The 18,524-nt window shown below is 50.3% G+C and overlaps 1 protein-coding gene across 5 annotated transcripts; it reads left to right on the forward strand.

Annotated features, from left to right (window-relative positions):
* Nucleotides 1-9: 9 nt before the first annotated feature.
* proser3 (proline and serine rich 3) lies at nucleotides 10-16,875 on the forward strand. Of its 5 annotated transcripts, XR_011358095.1 has the most exons (14): nucleotides 10-79; nucleotides 1,711-1,831; nucleotides 2,313-2,593; nucleotides 2,899-3,071; nucleotides 3,738-3,880; nucleotides 4,568-4,656; nucleotides 6,044-6,165; nucleotides 7,328-7,485; nucleotides 7,989-8,306; nucleotides 9,350-9,748; nucleotides 11,901-12,090; nucleotides 12,366-12,447; nucleotides 14,585-14,677; nucleotides 14,854-16,875. XR_011358095.1 is itself a non-coding variant. In XM_069939987.1 (13 exons), exons 1-13 carry the CDS (start codon nucleotides 63-65, stop codon nucleotides 14,625-14,627), a joined length of 2,136 nt encoding a protein of 711 aa, XP_069796088.1. In that variant the 5' UTR covers nucleotides 10-62; the 3' UTR covers nucleotides 14,628-14,800. The 5 variants fall into 5 exon arrangements, 4 of the variants coding, with proteins under 4 accessions (XP_069796088.1, XP_069796089.1, XP_069796091.1 ...); XM_069939987.1 differs by lacking the exon at nucleotides 14,854-16,875 and having other exon boundaries at nucleotides 14,585-14,800; XM_069939988.1 differs by lacking the exon at nucleotides 14,854-16,875 and having other exon boundaries at nucleotides 2,899-3,047; nucleotides 14,585-14,800.
* Nucleotides 16,876-18,524: the final 1,649 nt, after the last annotated feature.

The following is an 18,524-nucleotide window of genomic DNA, read 5'->3' on the forward strand; positions in this document are numbered from 1 at the left end:
CGCGCAATGACGTCATGGGTGCGTGACGTCAGGCGGCGGTTGGACGGTTGAGTGCGAGCGGGATGGAGAGAGCAGCCGGGTTTGCGTTTACACAAGGGCCTGCATATGGGGACGGGTTGCGTTTACACGGTCCTGCGTATGGGGACGGGTCAGCGTTTGCTAAGGGTCCTGTGTATGGGGAAGGATCTTGTGTTTAATAAGGATCCTGCGTATTGGGAGGGGCTGTGTTTGTATAAGGTCCTGCATTTAGGTAGGGCTGTTTTTACATAGGGTCCCGTGTTTGAGGGTTGTATGCAGGGCCTAGACGTTGAGGGGCTGTGTTTTCACAGGGTCCTGTGCGTGGGAACTGTGCTTACACAGGATCCCATGTTTGGGGGCTGTATTTACACAGGGTCCTGTGTTTGGCGGCTGTGTTTACACAGGGTCCTGTGTTTGGCAGCTGTGTTTACACAGGGTCCTGTGTTTGGCAGCTGTGTTTACACAGGGTTCTGTGTTTGGGGGTTATGTTTATACAGGGTCCTGTGGGTCTTATTGTGTAGGGCCCTGCATTTGAGGCTGTGTTTACTCAGTCCTGTGTTTGGGGAAGGGGCTGTTTCCAAAAGGTCCTGCATTTGGAGGCTGTTTAAATAAGGCCCTGTATTTTGGGAGAGGGCTTTGTTCCCATGTTCCTGCATTTGGGAAGAGGGTTTATGCAGTAACTGGTTTTGGAAAAATGGATTTGTGTTTACCTAAGGATCTTGTGTTTAAGTATGAGTGTGATGTTTACATTGGGACCTGTGTTTAGGTCAGGGGTTTGCATTAAGTTCTGTGTTTACATAGAAGGGCCTATGTTGGTTTAAAGGAGTTTACATGCATGTCAGAATCTACATCAGGTGGCAGCATTTGTGTGGAGGGGTTTCCACTGAGGTTAGGTGAGATACAAACCAGAGATCATGGTTAAGGCATGATTAGCGTAGCAGTTAGCTCAACGCTGTTACAGTGCCAGCGATCAGGACTGGGTTTGGATCTGACGCTGACTATAAAGAGTTTGTATGTTCTCCCCATGTCTGCTTGAGGGCTCCAGTTTCCTTCCACCATTTGAAATGTACTGGGGTTGGGTGTAATTGGCCGGCACGGCTCATAGACCAGAAGTTCGTGTTATCGTGCAGTATGTCTAAAAAAAAGTGAAAGAAGAAAAGTTTAGGGGGAACTTCTTCACACAGAGAGCGGTGGAAATGGTGAATCTGGGCTCAATTTTAACATTTAAGAAGAATTTGGACAGATCCATGGATGGGAGGGGTATGGAGGGCTACGGACCGGGTGCAGATCTGTGAGACGAGGAAGAATAATAGTTCGCCATAAACTAGAAGGGCCAAAGGGTCTGTTTTTGTGCTGTAATGTTCTGTGAGCTCCTTTATCTTATTGTCCATACTGGAGGTGTCTATTTATCTAAGGATTGTGTATTTGGGTTGAGGGGCATGCATTTGTGTGAAGGGCAGAAGGGATCCACAATAAGGTGGAGGCAGCTGCCAGAATAGGGGGGAAGAAAGACAGGAAACACTCAGAGGTCCATCATGTTCTTTGACGACAGACCTGATGGAGCATTTCTCTCTGCTGTTGAGGTCCTATGCAAATGGACATAGTTGATGTAATCTCATGTCCTGCACTCAGCTCTGGCAACTGACCTTCACTGACACTTTTCCTCCCTCTCTCCCCCACCCCAACCCCCAGATCAGCTCTCTTTACCAGTGCCCACCCTTTTGCGGTGCCTCCCCTCTGCCGGAGTTACTACTACCCCTCTTCGCCGCAAAGCACGTCTGAGCTGCAGCAAGCAAGGCTAAAGATGGGGCAGGTAAGGGCTGTGAGGATTGGGGGAGTGGTTTGGTGAATACACGAGATGAATGGCAGCAATTTCTCGATGTTTGGCGGGAGGGCCTGGGGAGGAAGGAGCGGCACAGAAGGGGGCTGGGAGGAGGGTGCTGCGGAGAAAGGAGGGGACAAAGAGGAGGTAGTGTAGCAGGAGTGGGCAGAAGAGGGAGGGGACAGAGAGAAGGGAGTGGGAAAGAGGTGGAGACAGAGGGAGCGGAAGGGAGACGGGTAAGGAGGGAGAGGACAGAAGAGGGAGCATTGAGGGAGAGGGTGAAGAGGAGGCAGGGACGAGGAGGTAGCATCGAAGGAAGGAGCAGAGAGGATGGAGTGATAGTGGAGAAGAGGGAGTGGTGAGGGATTGGGCAGAGAGGAGAGAGCCACAAGGCACAAGGAGGGAGCCCTGTGGGAGGGGACGGAGAGGAGGGAGCCCCACGAGGTTGACGTCCTCAACTTTCCTCTTCCAGGTGACAAAGGAAGGGAGGATCCAGCGGCCGGAGCACACCCCACCTCTTGAAGGCTGGCCCCCCACCCTTCCAGAACTGCTAGATGCCGCTGTTGGGCGTTCGGACCCAGTCAGCCCCCTGGAGGAGTCCTGGCCTTCGAGTGAGAGCTCCCCTGTCACCACCCCAGAGACCTGCTCACAGTCCTCATCAGGCTGCCTCCTGGCACGCAAGGCCTTCCGCCCAGACACAGGGGAAGCAAGTGGTATCGGTGGAACAGCCACAGACACTTCTGTGATCGCCAAGTGAGTCCTTAGCTCATCCCTGGCCCATTTCAGCAGGATCCCAGGCACTTGGGAGAGAGTTTATTGTGGGGATTCAGGGAGTGTGGTCAACCGGAGGGATGGGGTCATTCTCCAGAAGGGAAGATGGAATCAAGGCACTTGGATCCAAGACAGGATTATTGGGAGTAGGTGGGGGGGGGGGGTCATAGGCTGGGCAGGGGGGGAAGGATTCCCTGCACAACTTGCCCTTTGACAGGAGTGAACCAAAGATTTTTCCAACTGCTTGTTTGGGCATTCTCAATCCTCCCTCCTTCCTCCTGAATCAGGTACATCCAGAGGTTCCGTCACGCGGAGCCGCGGAGCCGAGAGCAACGGGCTTCCCAGCTTGGAGGTGGCATCAGGGAGTTCTGGTGGCTCCGAGACTCGCCCCCTGGCAGCATCGTGCCAAATGAGGACCAGCACACCATGAATGGCAGTAAGAAGGCTGGCGGTGTGTGGGGTATGCTCTATACAAGCCCTTCTCCCAAATCAGATCCCATCCTGTAACCCACTCTTGGGGATCTATTATTCTATATATCAATCCCCCAAACTCCTAGATGGATGCCAACCTGTAACCCACTCCTGGGAATCTGTTATTCTCTGTCTAAACTCCCTGAACTCCTGGACCAGATCCCAGCCTGTAACCCACTCCCAAGGATCTATTATTCAATAAATAAACCACCTGAACCCCTGGATTAGGTCCCAGCCTGCAACCTATAGCTGGGGATCTGTATTTCTATATATAAACCCCCTGAATCTGATTCCAGGTTAAAACCCACTCCTGGGGATCTGTTATTCTATAAACAGCCCCCAAACCTCTGAATCAAATCCCAGCCTGTAACCTACTCACGGGGATCTGTTATTCTCTACATAAACCCCACCCCCCCAAACCCCTGGATCAGATCCCAGCCTCTGACCCACTCCCAGGGATCTGTTATTCTATATTTAAACCCTCCCTCCGAACCCCTAGATCAGATCCCAGCCTGTAACCCTCTCCTGGGGGTCTTATTCTAAATATAGCCCCCCCCCCCCCGAACCCCTGGGTCAGATTACACCCTATAATCCACACCAGATTATGAATAGTTAAATCTTGCCTTCAATTTCATTGATGTGGTGTTGCCCACAGGTCTGTTTCTCCCTGAGGGAGGAGCACACAGCCTTCGTTCGCCTTTTCATCTACCAGGATCTGGCAGTCCACAAGGGATCTCATCCCTGCCTGTTGTTTCCCTCTCCAGCCGACCTTCACTGAAGATGGGTCTGTCTGCACTAGTGAGGATAGTCATTGATTTCTTTACCTTGTTTGGTACATGTTTTGAATTTCAGGGTCCCCATCACTGTCCAGTGACCCTTGGGTTAGAGAGGGGGTGGAATCAGCCAGGGTTCCTGCTCCCCATCACTGCCCAGACCCAGGGAGAGAGAAGGGGGGTGGAAATTAGCCAGGGTTCCTGCTCCCTGTCACTACCCAGTGACTCAGAGTTAGAGAGAGGGAGGAGAATTAGCCAGTATTCCTGCTCCCTGTCACTACCCAGTGACCCAGAGTTAGAGAGAAGGAGGGGGGAATTAGCTAGTATTCCTGCTCCCTGCCACTACCCAGTGACCCAGAGTTAGAGAGAGGGAGGGGAGGAATTAGCCAGTGTTCCTGCTCCCTGTCACTACCCAGTGACCCAGAGTTAGAGAGAGGGAGGGGGGGAATTAGCCAGTGTTCCTGCTCCCTGTCACTACCCAGAGACCCAGTGTTAGAGAGCGAGGGGGGGGGGGTGGGGAATTAGCCAGTGTTCCTGCTCCCTGTCACTACCCAGTGACCCTGGGGTTAGACCGAGAAGGGGAATCAGCCATAATTCTCACTCCCAGTGATGTGTGTGTCTGTACGTATGTGCGAATGGAACTATTGAGGAGTGTTGGTTCTCCCTCACAGACCTTCCTCGTGCTGATGCTGGGCTTCTGCTAACTTCACAGGAGGAGTTACCTCGCAATTCCTTGGTGGATTCCCTCGATCCAAACACATTTCAGCTCCAGGAGAAAGCCAACTTACTTTTGGAACGCAGGTAGTGTGGGGCACTGGGTTTCTCTAATGCAGGGGAACGATGTAATTGGCACAGAAACAGGCCTTTCAGCCCACCTATCCCATCTGTCCATAAACTTAACCTTCTCTATATCCTTCATGGTTTTATAAACCTCTGGGGTGCACGGTTACAGTAGTGGCCAGCACAATGGTATGAGAGCACCAGCAAGGTTCGAATCCATCACTGTCTGTAAGGAATTTGTATCTACTCCCTATGTCTGCGTGAGTTTCGTCCTGGCGCGCTGGTTTCCTCCACCCTTCAAAGTGAACGTTTTTGTTGGTTAATTTGGGTGTAATTGGGCAGCACGGGTTTAAATTGGCCCGAGTCGACTTCTGCCATGTTGTAAATAAAACTTAAATATAAAACAGCAGTTCTAAACTCAGGCTCACGGATGACAGAAAAATAAACAATTACAGGTTAGGGAGGGTTTAGCATTTTTTTAAAAAGATTATATGGGTTGGTACAACATCGTGGGCTGAAGGGCCTGTACTATGCTGTAGTGTTCTATGTTCTAATGATTTTATAAATCTTTATTATAAGGTCACCCCTCAGTCTTCAATGCTCCAGGGAGAAAAGTTCCAGCCTCTCCTTATAATTCAGCCCTCCATTCCTGGGAACATCCTGGTGAATCCTTTCTGCCCTCCACCCTTTCCAGCTCAATGACATCCTTTCAGCTGGGCGACCGGAACTCTGCACGATACTCGGTGTGCAGTCTCACCAATGTCCTTGTCCAGTTGTAATGGGAAGTCCCAGCTCTTGTACTCATTGTGATAGGGATAGATATTTTTTTTTCCAAGGATACAAAACAAAGAACATGGGTTAAGAGTAAAAGGGGAGAGGTTTAGGGGGAACATTAGGTGGAAGGTTCTTCACACAGAGAGTGGTGGGAGTGTGTAATGAGCTGCCAGCTGAATCGGTAAATACAAGCTCAATAGTTAAGAAAAATTTGGACACATATGTGGATGGGAGGGATATGGTCCGGGTGCAGTTCAGTGGGACTTGGCAGAATAATAGTTTGGGACAGACTAGATGCTGAATGGCTGTAGTAGGGTGGGGGGATGGTGATGTTCCAGGAGTGTGTCCAGCCAGGAAGGGGGAGTGGGGATGGGTCCATAAGTGTCGGCTGCTTCTCCTGGGCAGCAGAGAGGCGTGGTGGAGTAGACGGAGGGGATAGGTTTGCATGATGTTCCATGTTGTCTGGGGATGTGAGGACAGATCCTTCAGTGTAGCTGCTTCTCCAGGGCAGTGGGAGGCATAGGTGGAGTAGATGGGGGGAGGGGGGGGGAAGGTTTGTGCAATGTCTCAGGTGGTCCAGGGGAGTGGAGTGCTGTGTCCATCAGTGTTCTCCCCCTTCCTCTTGCCTCTGTAGCCGTTCTTCACTCACCACAACTGTTGCCGTCAGCTCTGAAGGAATAGGTTCTCCGGAACCCCTAGATGTTGAAGAGACTCTGCGACAGACACCGTGCGTCACGCTCGGAGAGTTAGCTGCTGGTAAGCTTGTCTGGGGACGGAGCGCTGGGAACCCCTACCCCTCTCTCTCCCCAATGAGGGGCATGGCGTGCAGCCAACACACATCTGACCCAGTGCCATTCAGCCCCTAGACATGGTTGGAAACCCCCAACTAATCCCAGGCTGACCCAATTGTCTGCCTGAACTCATCCCACCTGCCTGTATTCAGCCCATCTCCCTCTAAACATTGGCATGAAACATCAAAATCTGCAGGCTCCATGATTGTAGAGAGCGGAATGTGGGGTGTTGTTCTTCCAATTTGCAGGTGGTCTCAGTCTGACTTAAGGGAGAATATTCTCCAAGCTCTTTCCACCGACCTGCATTTGGCCTGTACTTCTCTGACCTGGTGGTTCTCAACCTTTTTCTTTCTACTCACATACCACCTTAATTAATCCGTGGGGGGGAGAAAAGGTTGAAAACCATTGCTCTATAGATCCATCCAGTCATTGCAACTGTTCTTCGCCTCTCCCTCTTTCTCGTCCCACAGACCTACCGCTCTCTGTGATTGTAGTGAAAATCCACAATTGCTAGAGGAACTCGTCTGGTCTCACAGCATTCATGGGAGATAAAGATATAATGTTTTGGGCCTGAGCCCTTCTTCAAGATTTAAGTAAAAAGCAGGTGGGCAGTTGAATTAAAGACAGAGAGAAAGGTTCCTTAGACCATGAACCGTGCGGCAGAATACAGGGAACATTCCAACACAATACAGGCCCTTCGTTCCACGATATGGTGCTTACTACATAAACCTGCTCCCCACCCCCACCCCTCCCCCCGCATAAGTTGCCCCTCAGGACCCCCTTTAAATCTCTCTCTTCTCACCTTAAACCCTTGCCCTCATTCATGCCCCTCTGTAAGGTTTTATAGTCTAAATGTTTCATGTTCCATGTGTCAAGGGACCTTGAGGTTTTATGGCATGGATGCAGGCCCTTCAGCCTATGTCACCTGTTCCGACCTCACCCTCTCCCTGAGCCCATACCTTTGGCCCATGTCCCTCAAAACTTTTCCCCCCAGTATCTACAGAGCCTCCTCCAGCAGGTTGTGTTTGGCTTCAGACCCCGTTCCTACTCGTGTACCTCTTAAAACAGCCCACCGGCCCACTTGGGATGGCAGCTGGCCAGTGACCGGATCCCTCTGGTTCATGTAGGTGATGTGCTGACTGCCCGGCGCCCAGCTCTGCGTCCCGAGGAGGACATTCTACACCAGTGGCGCCTGCGGAGGAAGATGGAGTTGGCCCGTCACGCTCTCCAGCCATTGCTGCTCCCGGCGGATGCCCAGCCACCCCCTCTTCAACTGGCTGGGCAGGTAAGGGAGGGGCAAACCTAGCAATGTGCGGTTGAGAAGAGGCAGCATGCCCTCCAGTTGGACAGGGAGGGGGGAGCATCTGGTACCCTGCACCAGTCTGCTGCTCCCTCAGAGTCTGCACTCGTGGCACCTTGTCATTACCCCCCTCTCTATTGTTTGAGGGGCTTCCCCTCGGTTTGAGCCCATCCAGATTGTGGTCTTTCCCCACAGCTCCAACCAGTTAGCTGTGCACAGCTTCAGCACAAACTCTTGCAGCCTGAAATGTGCCAGGCGGCAGCATTCCCTCACCGACATCTCTATGTGCTGAAAGACCAACAGGTGTGGGGCACACCCAAGGTCTTTCACCAAGTCGATGGTCTTCCAGCAATTGTGCATTTACCTAGAAGGAGGGTGGTGTGGGTATTGCAGGACATGCTCCCTCCTGAGGAGTGGGGGTCCTTTGGAAGTGGGGAGCGAGGGTGGGGCAGGAGCTGGAATCTGACTGAATTTTATTTGATTGACAGGTTGGAGGGTGCATCCCAGACGGAGACGAGGGCGGTGTGCGGGGAGTTGGGATCTGCGGCAGGAGAGAAGGTGACGCCCCATCCTCCCATGTCATTGGTGAGCCCCCTGGGGAGCTTTACCAGAGGGGAGGCACTCACCGCCACCACCAGCTGCCCTTGTGCCACCAGGAGCAGGGGCTGATCTCCCCGGCTGCTGGGCACAGTGACGCTACTGGAAAGCTCAGCAGAGCAGAGACAGAGGACAGATCCTGTAGCGAGTGGCTGGAATCGACGCCATCAGTACAGGTGCCATCTGGCATCCACCGTGTGCTGGGACAGGTAAGCCTGTGGTAGTCCTGGAGCTGGTGCCTGGACCCCTTCAGGGAGACTCAGCAGATCCGATGGTCCATCTCCTCTGTGCTGACTCAGTGGCATATCCTGATCTAGGACCATTTGCCTGCATTCAGCCCATCTCCCTCTCAACCTCCCCTATCCACTGACTCATCCATATTTGGTAACTGGCTCTTCAAGTTCATTCATGATATCTAATGGCACAGAAAACTAAATGTTACAGCGTTTCTCCAGACCACGGTGCACACACAATACCCACTACATAACAATCTTGAAGATACAATTTAAAAATAAATCTTTACCTTCTTGTTTCACAGACCCACCAGCCTCAATGAGGATAATTTTTGCCCTTTAAATCTTTCCCCTCTCACCTTCATCCCTCAAGTTTTAGATTTTCCGGCTCTGGGGATAAAGACTGACCATGGTTTCATAAAGCTCTATCGAGGTTCTCCCCCACCCCAGCCCTGAGAACATCCCAATGGATATTTTCAATATTTAAGATTCTTTTATTGTCATGTAATTAAACAGAAAAAGGAAAATTACAAGAAATTTCCTTTAGTTGACTATAATGAAGGCAATGATTCACCATCAGCAGAAATTGCCTGGCACCCCTTACAGTCAAAGAAAGAGAAGCAAAAGAGTGTGCCCCAGAGTCACTGAATATCTGTGGATTCATCTCCACAGCCGCACAGAGCCCAGTCGAAACCATCGGTAACCTGAGCTCCAGATCTGAAACTCCGACACGATCAGCCCTCAGCGCCCTCTCACATCCTGATTCCAATTCCCAGCAGTCCGCAGCCTGGGTGAGTCCCTTGACTGCGTGGGTTCCTCACCTCTAGTTGCCAACAGCCCCCACTGCCTTGTGTTCTTCAGCCTCATAGTTCCTCACTAGTCTACCACTGTTGTCACCGTCCTGTCGGGTCATCTCCTCAAATGGGGAGCGGGTGCCTTTCCATCCTCTCTCCAGCTCAGTGCCGTCCTTCCTACTGGGTAACTGGAAATGCTGAATTTGACTGAATTTTCTTTGACAGGTTAGAGGGTGTGGGTCGGCTGGAGACGAGGGTGGTGCACGGAGAGCGGGTGTATGCGGTCAGAAAAAGGGTGAACTTTCTCCTGCCCACATCGTCACCGAACCCCCAGAGGAGCCTCGCCGGAGAGGAGGCAGTCACCACGACCATCGGCTGCCCTCGTGCCACCGAGAGCGGGGGCACTGCAGTGACACCACCGGGAAGCTCGGCAGAGCAGAGACAGTGGACGGTGTCTCCCGGGAAATCAATCAGGGCAGTCCCTCACTCCCCATCACTACGGTTGCCCGCCCCAGTCAGGAATCGTCTGGCGATGAGTCCTGCAACGAGAACTGTCATTCTGGCACGGAGCGCCGAACAGGATCGGGGCATGCACCATCCAGCATCCAGCACGTGCTGGGACAGGTACACCCGCAGTAGACCAGGAGCTGGTGCCTGGACCCCTTCAGGGAGACTTGGCTAGTTCTATGGCACAGAAACGGGCTCTTCAGCCCATCTCCTCTGTGTGGACCCAGTTGTACTACCTGAGCTGGTCCCATTTGCCTCTTTTCAGCTCATATCCCTCACTACAAGAAGTCCCTAACTCTTCAAGTTCACATTTATTACCATTTGACTGTACAGAGAACAAAATGTTACATTGTTTCTCCATACCACCTGTGAACAAAATAATCACCTATATACATGGATACATTTTTTTAATCTGTATGTATCTCTTCCCCTCTTGCATCCCAGTTCCAATATCTCATACCCCCCCCTTCAGCCATTTCTCCAGCATTCCACAGCCTGCTGTGAATCCCTTGACTGCAGTCACCAACAGCCCGCAAGCCTAGTGGGGTTTCTCACCTCTAGTCACCAATAGCTCGCCATCTGTGTTCTTCAGCCTTGGAGTCCCCTCACCTTGGTCACTATCCCATGGGTTGTCTCCTTTCCTTCTTCTCAAATGGGGGCGGGGGACCTTTCCAGCCGTCTTTTCCAGCTCAGTGCATTCCTTCCCACATCCAGGTGTTTGGAACTGCGCGCGATATTCCAAATGGGGCTTCATCAATTTGTAAAGTGGTTCGTTGAACTAAATTGTGTCTCTAGCTTCATGTGAAACCTGAAAATGGTCAGAATGTTTTTGATAAGGCAGAATATAATGTTAATAGGAAGTGAGCAGTGTGGATGAACTGAGAGAGATTTTGGGATTACTCAGAATGGCTGCACAGGTTGAAGAGAGTTTGTTGAGAAGGCATATGGTATTTTGATCTTCATTAACCATGAGGTCGAGTTCCCATGAACTATACAAGGCCTTGGTTAGACCCCACGTGGAACATTGTCTTCAGTTCAGATCACCTCACTACAAGAAGTACGTGGATATTATAGAGAGGGTACAGAGGAGATGTACAAGGATTCTGCTTTGATTGGAGAGCATGCTTCATGAGGAGAGGTTGAGAGAGCATGGTCTTTTCCCCTTGGAGCGACAGAGGATGAGGGGTGAGCTGAGAGAGGTGGACAAAATGAGAACAGGCATTGATCGTGTGGACGGCCAGAGGCTTGCCTTTCCCCAGGGCTGAAATGGCTAAGTCTAGGGGGCATAGTTTTAAGGTGTTTGGGAGTAAGTCCAGGAGCAACGTTCTTCACACAGAGAGTGCTGGGTGCATGGAATGCACTGCCAGCAACAGTGGTGGAGACAGAGACAATAGGATCTTTTAAAAGACTATTAGTAGGTACATGGAACTGAGAAAAATGGAGGGTTATGCAGTCGGGAATTCAAAACAGTTGTTAGTATACACAAAAATGCTGGAAAAACTCAGCGTTCAAGGGTGTGAAGGGTCACAGTCCAGATGCAAGTCAGTGGGAGATCATAAAACATGAGGTTATGTGGCAGCTATGCAAGACCTTGGTGAGACAGGCTTAAGCCTGAAATGTTGGTTCTGTATCTTTAGCTTTGCAATATTAAGTACTCTGTTTAACCTGCTGAGTTTCTCCAGCATTGTGTTTTTACTTAAACCACGGTGTCTGCATACCTTAGAGTATGAACATGGTGTTCAGTTCTGGTCACTTCACCACAGGAAGGATGTGGGAGCTGTAGAGAGGTTGCAGAGCAGATGAACAAGAATGCTGCCTAGGTTGGAGCGTGTGCCTTGTGAGGAGAGGTTGAGTGAACTTGGTCTTTTCTTGTTGGAGCGATGGAGGATGAGGGGTGGGTTGAAAGAGGTGTTCAAGATGACGAGAAGCATTGATCGTGTGAACGGCCAGAGGGTTTTACCCAGGGATGAACTGGCTATCACGAGGGGGCATAATTTTAAAGTGCTTGGGATTAAGTCCAGGGGGGATATTCCTTACACAGAGAGGGGTGGGTACATGGAATGTGCTGCTGGCAATAGTGGTGGAGGCAGGGACAATAGGGTATTTGAAGAGATGATTAGATAGGTTCATGGAACTGAGAAAAATTGAGTGTTTTGAAGTAGGTTATTAGGTTGGCACAACACTGGGCTGAAGGGCCTGTATTGTGCTGCAATGTTTGATGTTGTAACTCATGTCTTCTTGACCACTTCTTTCTCTCACTCCAACCCAGGTTATCTCTGAAACTATCTTTTCTCCTCCTCCGTTACGACGGAACCACAAGAAACCAAGGAAAGTGACCAGAACTGTGAGAGACAAAGAGAGCGCATCGTATGCACCACCTTCCCACCCCCAACCCTCCACGGTGGCAGAAGGCCACCACACTCCAGAAGCACTGACACAGCTCCTGGATGAAGCACAAGGTATCAGTGATAAGAAGCACTCCTCAACCAAAGCTTCTGCACCGTCCCATCACCTCCCTCCGTCACTCCCGGGGTCAGACACAGAGTGAAGCTCCCTCCCCACCGTCCCGTCACACATCACACACTCCCGGGGTCAGACACAGAGTGAACCTCCCTCTACACCGTCCCACTCAGGCCATGATAATATTCAGTTGCCTGCTGCTAGTCTCCAGCGTTGCCCTTCAATCAGCAATGCATTTGTTCATTTCTCCCATGCCCACTCCCTGTCACTACAGAATCGGATGGCATGGAGTTTGAGGACGACTTGCTGCTTTGGGTATTGAGACAACAGAGGGCCTGGGTACGCCAACAACTCAGGTACCGTTACTTCCAATAATCAAGCATGTTCACAACATTATTGGCCGACCATTGAATGTTTTTCACCGTCCAACACATGAAACAATCCAGCACAGGAACACAACATCTGTGCTATGCACGACGCAAAAAGAAATTTAAATCTCTTGCACATGATTCATGCTCTTCCATCCCCTACATATTCATCTGAAATCCTCTTAAATAGAACAATTGAACTCTCCAGCACAGAAAAAGTTTCTTCGGCCCCTCTATAGTCTGTGCTGAACTATCAATCCGCTTAGTCCAATGTACCTGCATCCCGGCCATTTCCCTCCATACCCCTCCCATCCATGTACCTGTCTAAAATGTTTCTAAAATGTTAAAATTGAGCCTGCATTCACCACTTCAGCTGGGAGTTTGTTCCACACTCTCCCCCCCCCCCCCCCCCATTTTCTGTGTGAAGAGATTCCCCCAAATGTTCCCTATAAACTTTACCCCTTAACTCATGTCCTTTGGTTTGTATCTCGCCTCCCTCAGTGGAAAAAATATTTACTCTATAATTTTGTTTTTCGAATCTCCCCTCATTCTCCAACACCCCAAGGAATAAAGTCCTAACCTGTTTAAACTTCACCTGTAACTCAGTTCCTCTTGTCTTGACAACATCCTGGTAAATCTCTCCACTCTTTCTATCTTATTGAAATCTTTCCTTGAATTCAATGACCAAAACTGCACACGATAACATCCCAACTCCTATACTTAATACTTTGATTTATGAAGCCCAGTGTGCCAAAAGCTCACTTCACAGCCTTATCCATCTGTGATGCCACTTTCAGGGAGTTATGTATCTGTGTTCCCAGATCCCTCTGTTCTACCGCACTCCTCAGTGCCCGTCCGTTTACCGTGTATGTCCTTTTTTGGTTTGTCCTAAAATAAAATCTCTCACATTTGTCTACATTAAACTCCATCTGTCATTTTTCCAGCTGGTCCAGACCCCTCTATAGAAGGGGTGGCCAACCTTTTAATTTTTAATTTTGAGAGATAACAGCACAGTAACAGGCCATTTCAGCTCACAAGTCCAAGCTGCCTAATTAACCTACACCCCTGGTATATACTCGTGGGCTGAGATGGTCATTTACCATGCTGTATGTCTAAATTAAAAGGTTGGCCACCCCAGCTCTGCAGGCTTTGAAAGCCTTTCTCTCTGTCCACTCAACCTCCAATCTTTGTGTTATTTGCTCCTATCCAATCTGCATCCACCTGTCAATTAAAAGGAGATGTTGATGTAACTCAGAGCCCCTTCATGTCAGGTTTCAACCCTACCATTTCTGCCCATGATGCTGCATGACCCACTGAGTCCCTCCAGCAGCACATTGTCTGTGCAAGATTCCAGCGCCTGCACCATTTATATCTCCTCAATCGATCCCTACCCTTTTAACACCCTCAACAATCTGAGAGAAATCAGTACAGCACAGGAACAGACCCTTCAATCAGCCTCACTGATTGTTGTCCGTGGGACATGAGGAAGGGGGCAGCAAGGAGGGCGGGAAGGAGTGAGGGGAGTGGCGGGGGTGTAGCAGAGGGGAGAGGAAGAATGAGGGGCAATGAGGAGTGAGGGGAGCACCGGGGGGGGGGAGGAGGGACGGTGAAGAGGGAGGGGCGGTGAGGAGGGAAGAGTAGCAGGGAGGGAAGGGATGGTGACAGGGAGGGAGGTGATGAGGGAGCAGATAGCAATGAGGGAGGGGCAGCAAGGAGGGGGAGAGTTAAGTAGGGAGGGATTGGCGAGGAACAGGGAGGGGCAGTGAATAGAGAGGAGCAGAGTGAAGGAGTGCAAAGTAGGGAGAGGCTAGCATCGAGGAGGAAGGGATGGCAAGTAGGTAGCTCCACACTGTGGGAGGGATGGTGAGGAGAGAGGGGCCGGTGTGTGGGAAGGGGCGTGAGGAGTGAAGATGTGCTGCAAAAGTGATACTGGTATGGAAGGGGTAACAGTGGGAAAGTGCTGTCCCAGTGAGACCCCACCTCCTACCTATTGTGAGCAGAGGAGGTTCGCTGCTCACCCAGCCTTGCTGAAACAGATTGTCGTCCGTCCACTGGGTGATGTCCTTCACCGTTTTGGGGCGCCCTGGTGTGAGATGAGCCCTGACTGGGTGTTTCTCTGTACCAGGGAAGCCAATGAAAGGCTGGTGTCCATCGGCTGTCCTGGATAACGAGGAAGTAGGTGCCCAGCAGGACCTGGTCAGCCCTTCTGTGGAGCAGAGTGAGTAACCACCTCCCCTTGCCCCACCCCCGGATCCTGAAGGCAGAGGAGGGGCATTTCAGTCGAGGGACGACCCAGAGTTTCATTTAAGTTGTTTTGACACAATAAATGTTGAATCATTCATTTGTCATGTGAACTGAAATGCATTAACCAGCTTTGTATTATGATCTATCCAGCCATGTCAAGTCGACCAGTGGAAATATAAGAAATAGGAACAGGAGAAGGCCATCTGACCTGTTGAGCCTGCTCTGTGATCCCATGAGACCACAGTTGATTTGGCCATGGACTCAGCCCCACTGAGCCGCCCGTTCCACATTCGAAGGCAGAATGCAATAGGAGGACGCGAGCAGTCGGGACGACCTGAGAGATACGCAGTTCACACAGTCCCAGTGAATCTTTCCTGCCCCCTTTATAGCTCAGTGATGTCCTTCCTACGACCAGGAGGCCAGAACTGTGCACAATACCCCTGAGTGCGGTCTCACCAACAATTTGTGAAGTGGTTAATCAAACTGAATTCTGTCCCAAGCTTCATGTGAAACCTGGAAGTGGCCAGAATGCAGTGTTAACGGGAGGACTGAGCAGTGTGGATGAATTGAGAGAGATCTTGGGTCACTCAAATTGGCTACACAGAGTTGTTCAGAAGGCGTATGGTATGTGGTCCTTCGTTATCTGTGGGATCGTGTTCAAGAGCCGTGAGATATGTTGCATGAAAATAAATCCGTAATTAGACCCCATTTCGAATATTGCTCTCAGTTCTGGTCACGTCGCAATAGAAAGGATGTGGATGCTTCAGAGGAGATTTAAATTTTAAATTTAAATTTGGACATAACAGCACAGTAACAGGCCCTTTCGGCCCAGGAACCCGCACCACCCAATTATGCCCAATTGACCTACAACCCCCATATGTTTTGAACAATGGGAGGAATCTATAGCATCTGGAGTAAACCCACATTGGGACAATGTACAAGCTCGCTACAGACAGCACCGGATTTGAACCTGGGTCACAGGCGCTGTAACTGGCCCCTCTCTCCTCACCATGCCTCCCACAGTGTGGAGCTACCTACTTGCCATCCCTTCCTCCTCGATGCTAGCATCTCCCTACTTTCCACTCCTTCACTCTGCCCCTCTCTATTCACTGCCCCTCCCTGATCCTCGCCAATCCCTCCCTACTTAAGACTCTCTCCCTCCTCGCTGCCCCTCCCTCATTGCTATCTGCTCCCTCATCACCTCCCTCCCTGTCACCATCCCTTCCCTCCCTGCTACTCTTCCCTCCTCACCGCCCCTCCCTCTTCACCGTCCCTCCTTCCCCCCCTGGCGCTCCCCTCACTCCTCATCACCCCTCATTCTTCCTCTCCCCTCTGCTACACCCCTGCCACTCCCCTCACTCCTTCCCGCCCTCCTTGCTGCCCCCTTCCTCATGTCCCATGGACAACAATCAGTGAGGCTGATTGAAGGGTCTGTTCCTGTGCTGTACTGATTTCTACTACGCTAAACCATCCTGCTCATTTACAGGGATACTTCCTGGATTGGAGAGCACACCTCATGAGGATAGGCTGAGTGAACTTGGTCTTTTCTCCTGTAGTGATGAAGGATGAGGGATGTCCTGATAGAGGTGGACAAGACGATGAGAGGCATTGATCATGTGAACAGCTTTTTCCCTCAGTCTGAAATGGCCAACATGAGGGGGCATTGTTTTAAGATACTTGGGAGTAAGTACAGGGGCAATCTCCTTTACACAGAGAGGGGTGGGTGCTTGGAATGCACTGCTGACAATGGAGGTTGAGGCAGGGACAATAGGGTCTTTTAGGAGACTATTAGATAGGTCCATGGAACTGAGAACAATGGAGGGTTAAGCACTGGGGAAATTCGAGGCAGTTGTTTGAGTCAGTTATTGGGTGGACGTGATGTTAGACCAATGGGCCTGTATTATGCTGTAGATTTCTATGTTGTATGGATGTTAAGCCTTAATACCCCTGCTATGTCGAAATCTGTGTCTTAACCACATTTAATGAGGCAGCCTCCACTCTTTGCTTGGGCAGAGAATTCCATAGATTCACTGGTCTCAACCTAAAATGACAGAAGGAGAAGAGAATGAAAAGAACTGACTCAGTGGAATTTTTTGTTTGTTTTTATTGAGTGACAACATTGTTTGAGGGGTTTATTGTATCCTATTTTCTGAACTTTAAATGAATGGGAGGGGAGGTAGGGAGGGAGGGAGGGGAGGTGGGGGGGGGGGAAGAAAACGACACTGTATATGTTCAAGAGGGAAAATGTATGTATCTTGATCAATGTGGTTTATAGTGTGAAAATTTTTAAAAAAATTAAAAAAAAAGAGGACAAGAAGAGGTCCCGAAGGCCCTTGGATACTGAAAACATCCTGATCGTGTTAGAGGTTTGGATCTGGAGCTTGGGTTGCCAGTGGATTGAACGAGTCTGTGCAGCTACAGAAAATGCAGGAGTGTTGGAGGCAAATCCACGGACACTGTGTCTCCGAAGGGAGTATTTTGCTTCTCTTTCTCTTGTACTCTAAAGGGCACTGGGCAACATTAATGGTGACTCTTTGTCTGCCTTACAGCAGGCAGAAAGCAATTTCAAGTAATATTACATGACAATAAAGGAATGAAATCTTGAAGAAGCACTTCTTGCACATCCCCATCCTAATCTGGATTGAGTCCAAATCCATTAATTTCTCAAGGTTGCTGTGCAGGTTGATGGGATAGTTAAGAAGGCTTGGGGTACGCTGGCCTTCATTAGTCGGGGGATTGAGTTCAAGATCTGTGAAGTAATATTGCAGCTCTATAAAATTCTGGTTAGACCACACTTGGAATGTTGTGTTCAGTTCTGGTTGCCTCATTACAGGAAAGATGTGGAAGCTGTGGAGAGGTTGCAGAGGAGATTCACCAGGACGCTGCCTGGATTGGAGAACGTGGTTAATGAGGCAAGGTGCTCAGAGCTGGTACTTTTCTCTTTGGAGTGAAGAAAGATGAGAGGTGACTGAATCAAGGTTTACAAAATTATGAGAGACTTGAATAGGTTGGACAGCCACCACCTATTTCCATGGGTGATATGAAGGGAGAGGAAGGGAGGTTTCAGCAAGAGGTGTGGATGGAGGCGGAAGGAGGTTTCAGTGGGAAGTGTTGACAGTGTGAATGGAGGGAGGTGTTGACGGAGATGATGGAGGGAAGTGAAGTTTGCATGATGTTCCATCTGCCTTCAATACCTCCATGGCCTTTCTCGATCTGGAGCACTGTTTAAAAGAAAGTGCAGAGGCATCCTCTTTTACCAATGAGAAGCCCATTCAAATGTCTGAAAGCAGTAGGAAAGGAGCTGTTCTTCCCCTCTCCCCTTCTGAGGGACGGAGGAGCAAGCAAACAGGGGGGACATTCTATTGTTTCAGCAGCTCACCTCTGGATGACGTGAACTACAGGCAGATCGAGTAAGAGTGGCTAGCTGCACTGTTCTCTCGCCGTCCCAGTCCTGCACCCCCAGCTTGAGTGCTGACCGGAAAGTGTGAAGAACGGGAGGGGGGGTGCGGGGTTGAGGGATCCGATCATGATCACAGTAAGTCTCACAGTCAGCAGGGCAGAGAATACAGCTCCCATCCTTGCAATAGGATGTCTTCCCGGAGATGAAAGAAAATTGGCCTTGGGCATGGGGAGAGCTTGCTCTACGGACTCCGTGGCCATTGATCCACTGGGCAGCCTCACATCTACTGCTTTCTCCTCGCCGCGAAGAAACTTGGAGCACAACGCCCAATTTCACCATGGCGAGTAGTTGCCTACCCAAGCTCGTCTAGTTTGCCTGCGTTCAGCCCCTCTACATCCAAATCCATGACCATTCCCACCTC

The sequence above is a fragment of the Narcine bancroftii genome, chromosome 5 (assembly GCF_036971445.1).
Source record: "Narcine bancroftii isolate sNarBan1 chromosome 5, sNarBan1.hap1, whole genome shotgun sequence".
In the NCBI taxonomy this organism is placed as follows: Eukaryota; Metazoa; Chordata; class Chondrichthyes; order Torpediniformes; family Narcinidae; genus Narcine; species Narcine bancroftii.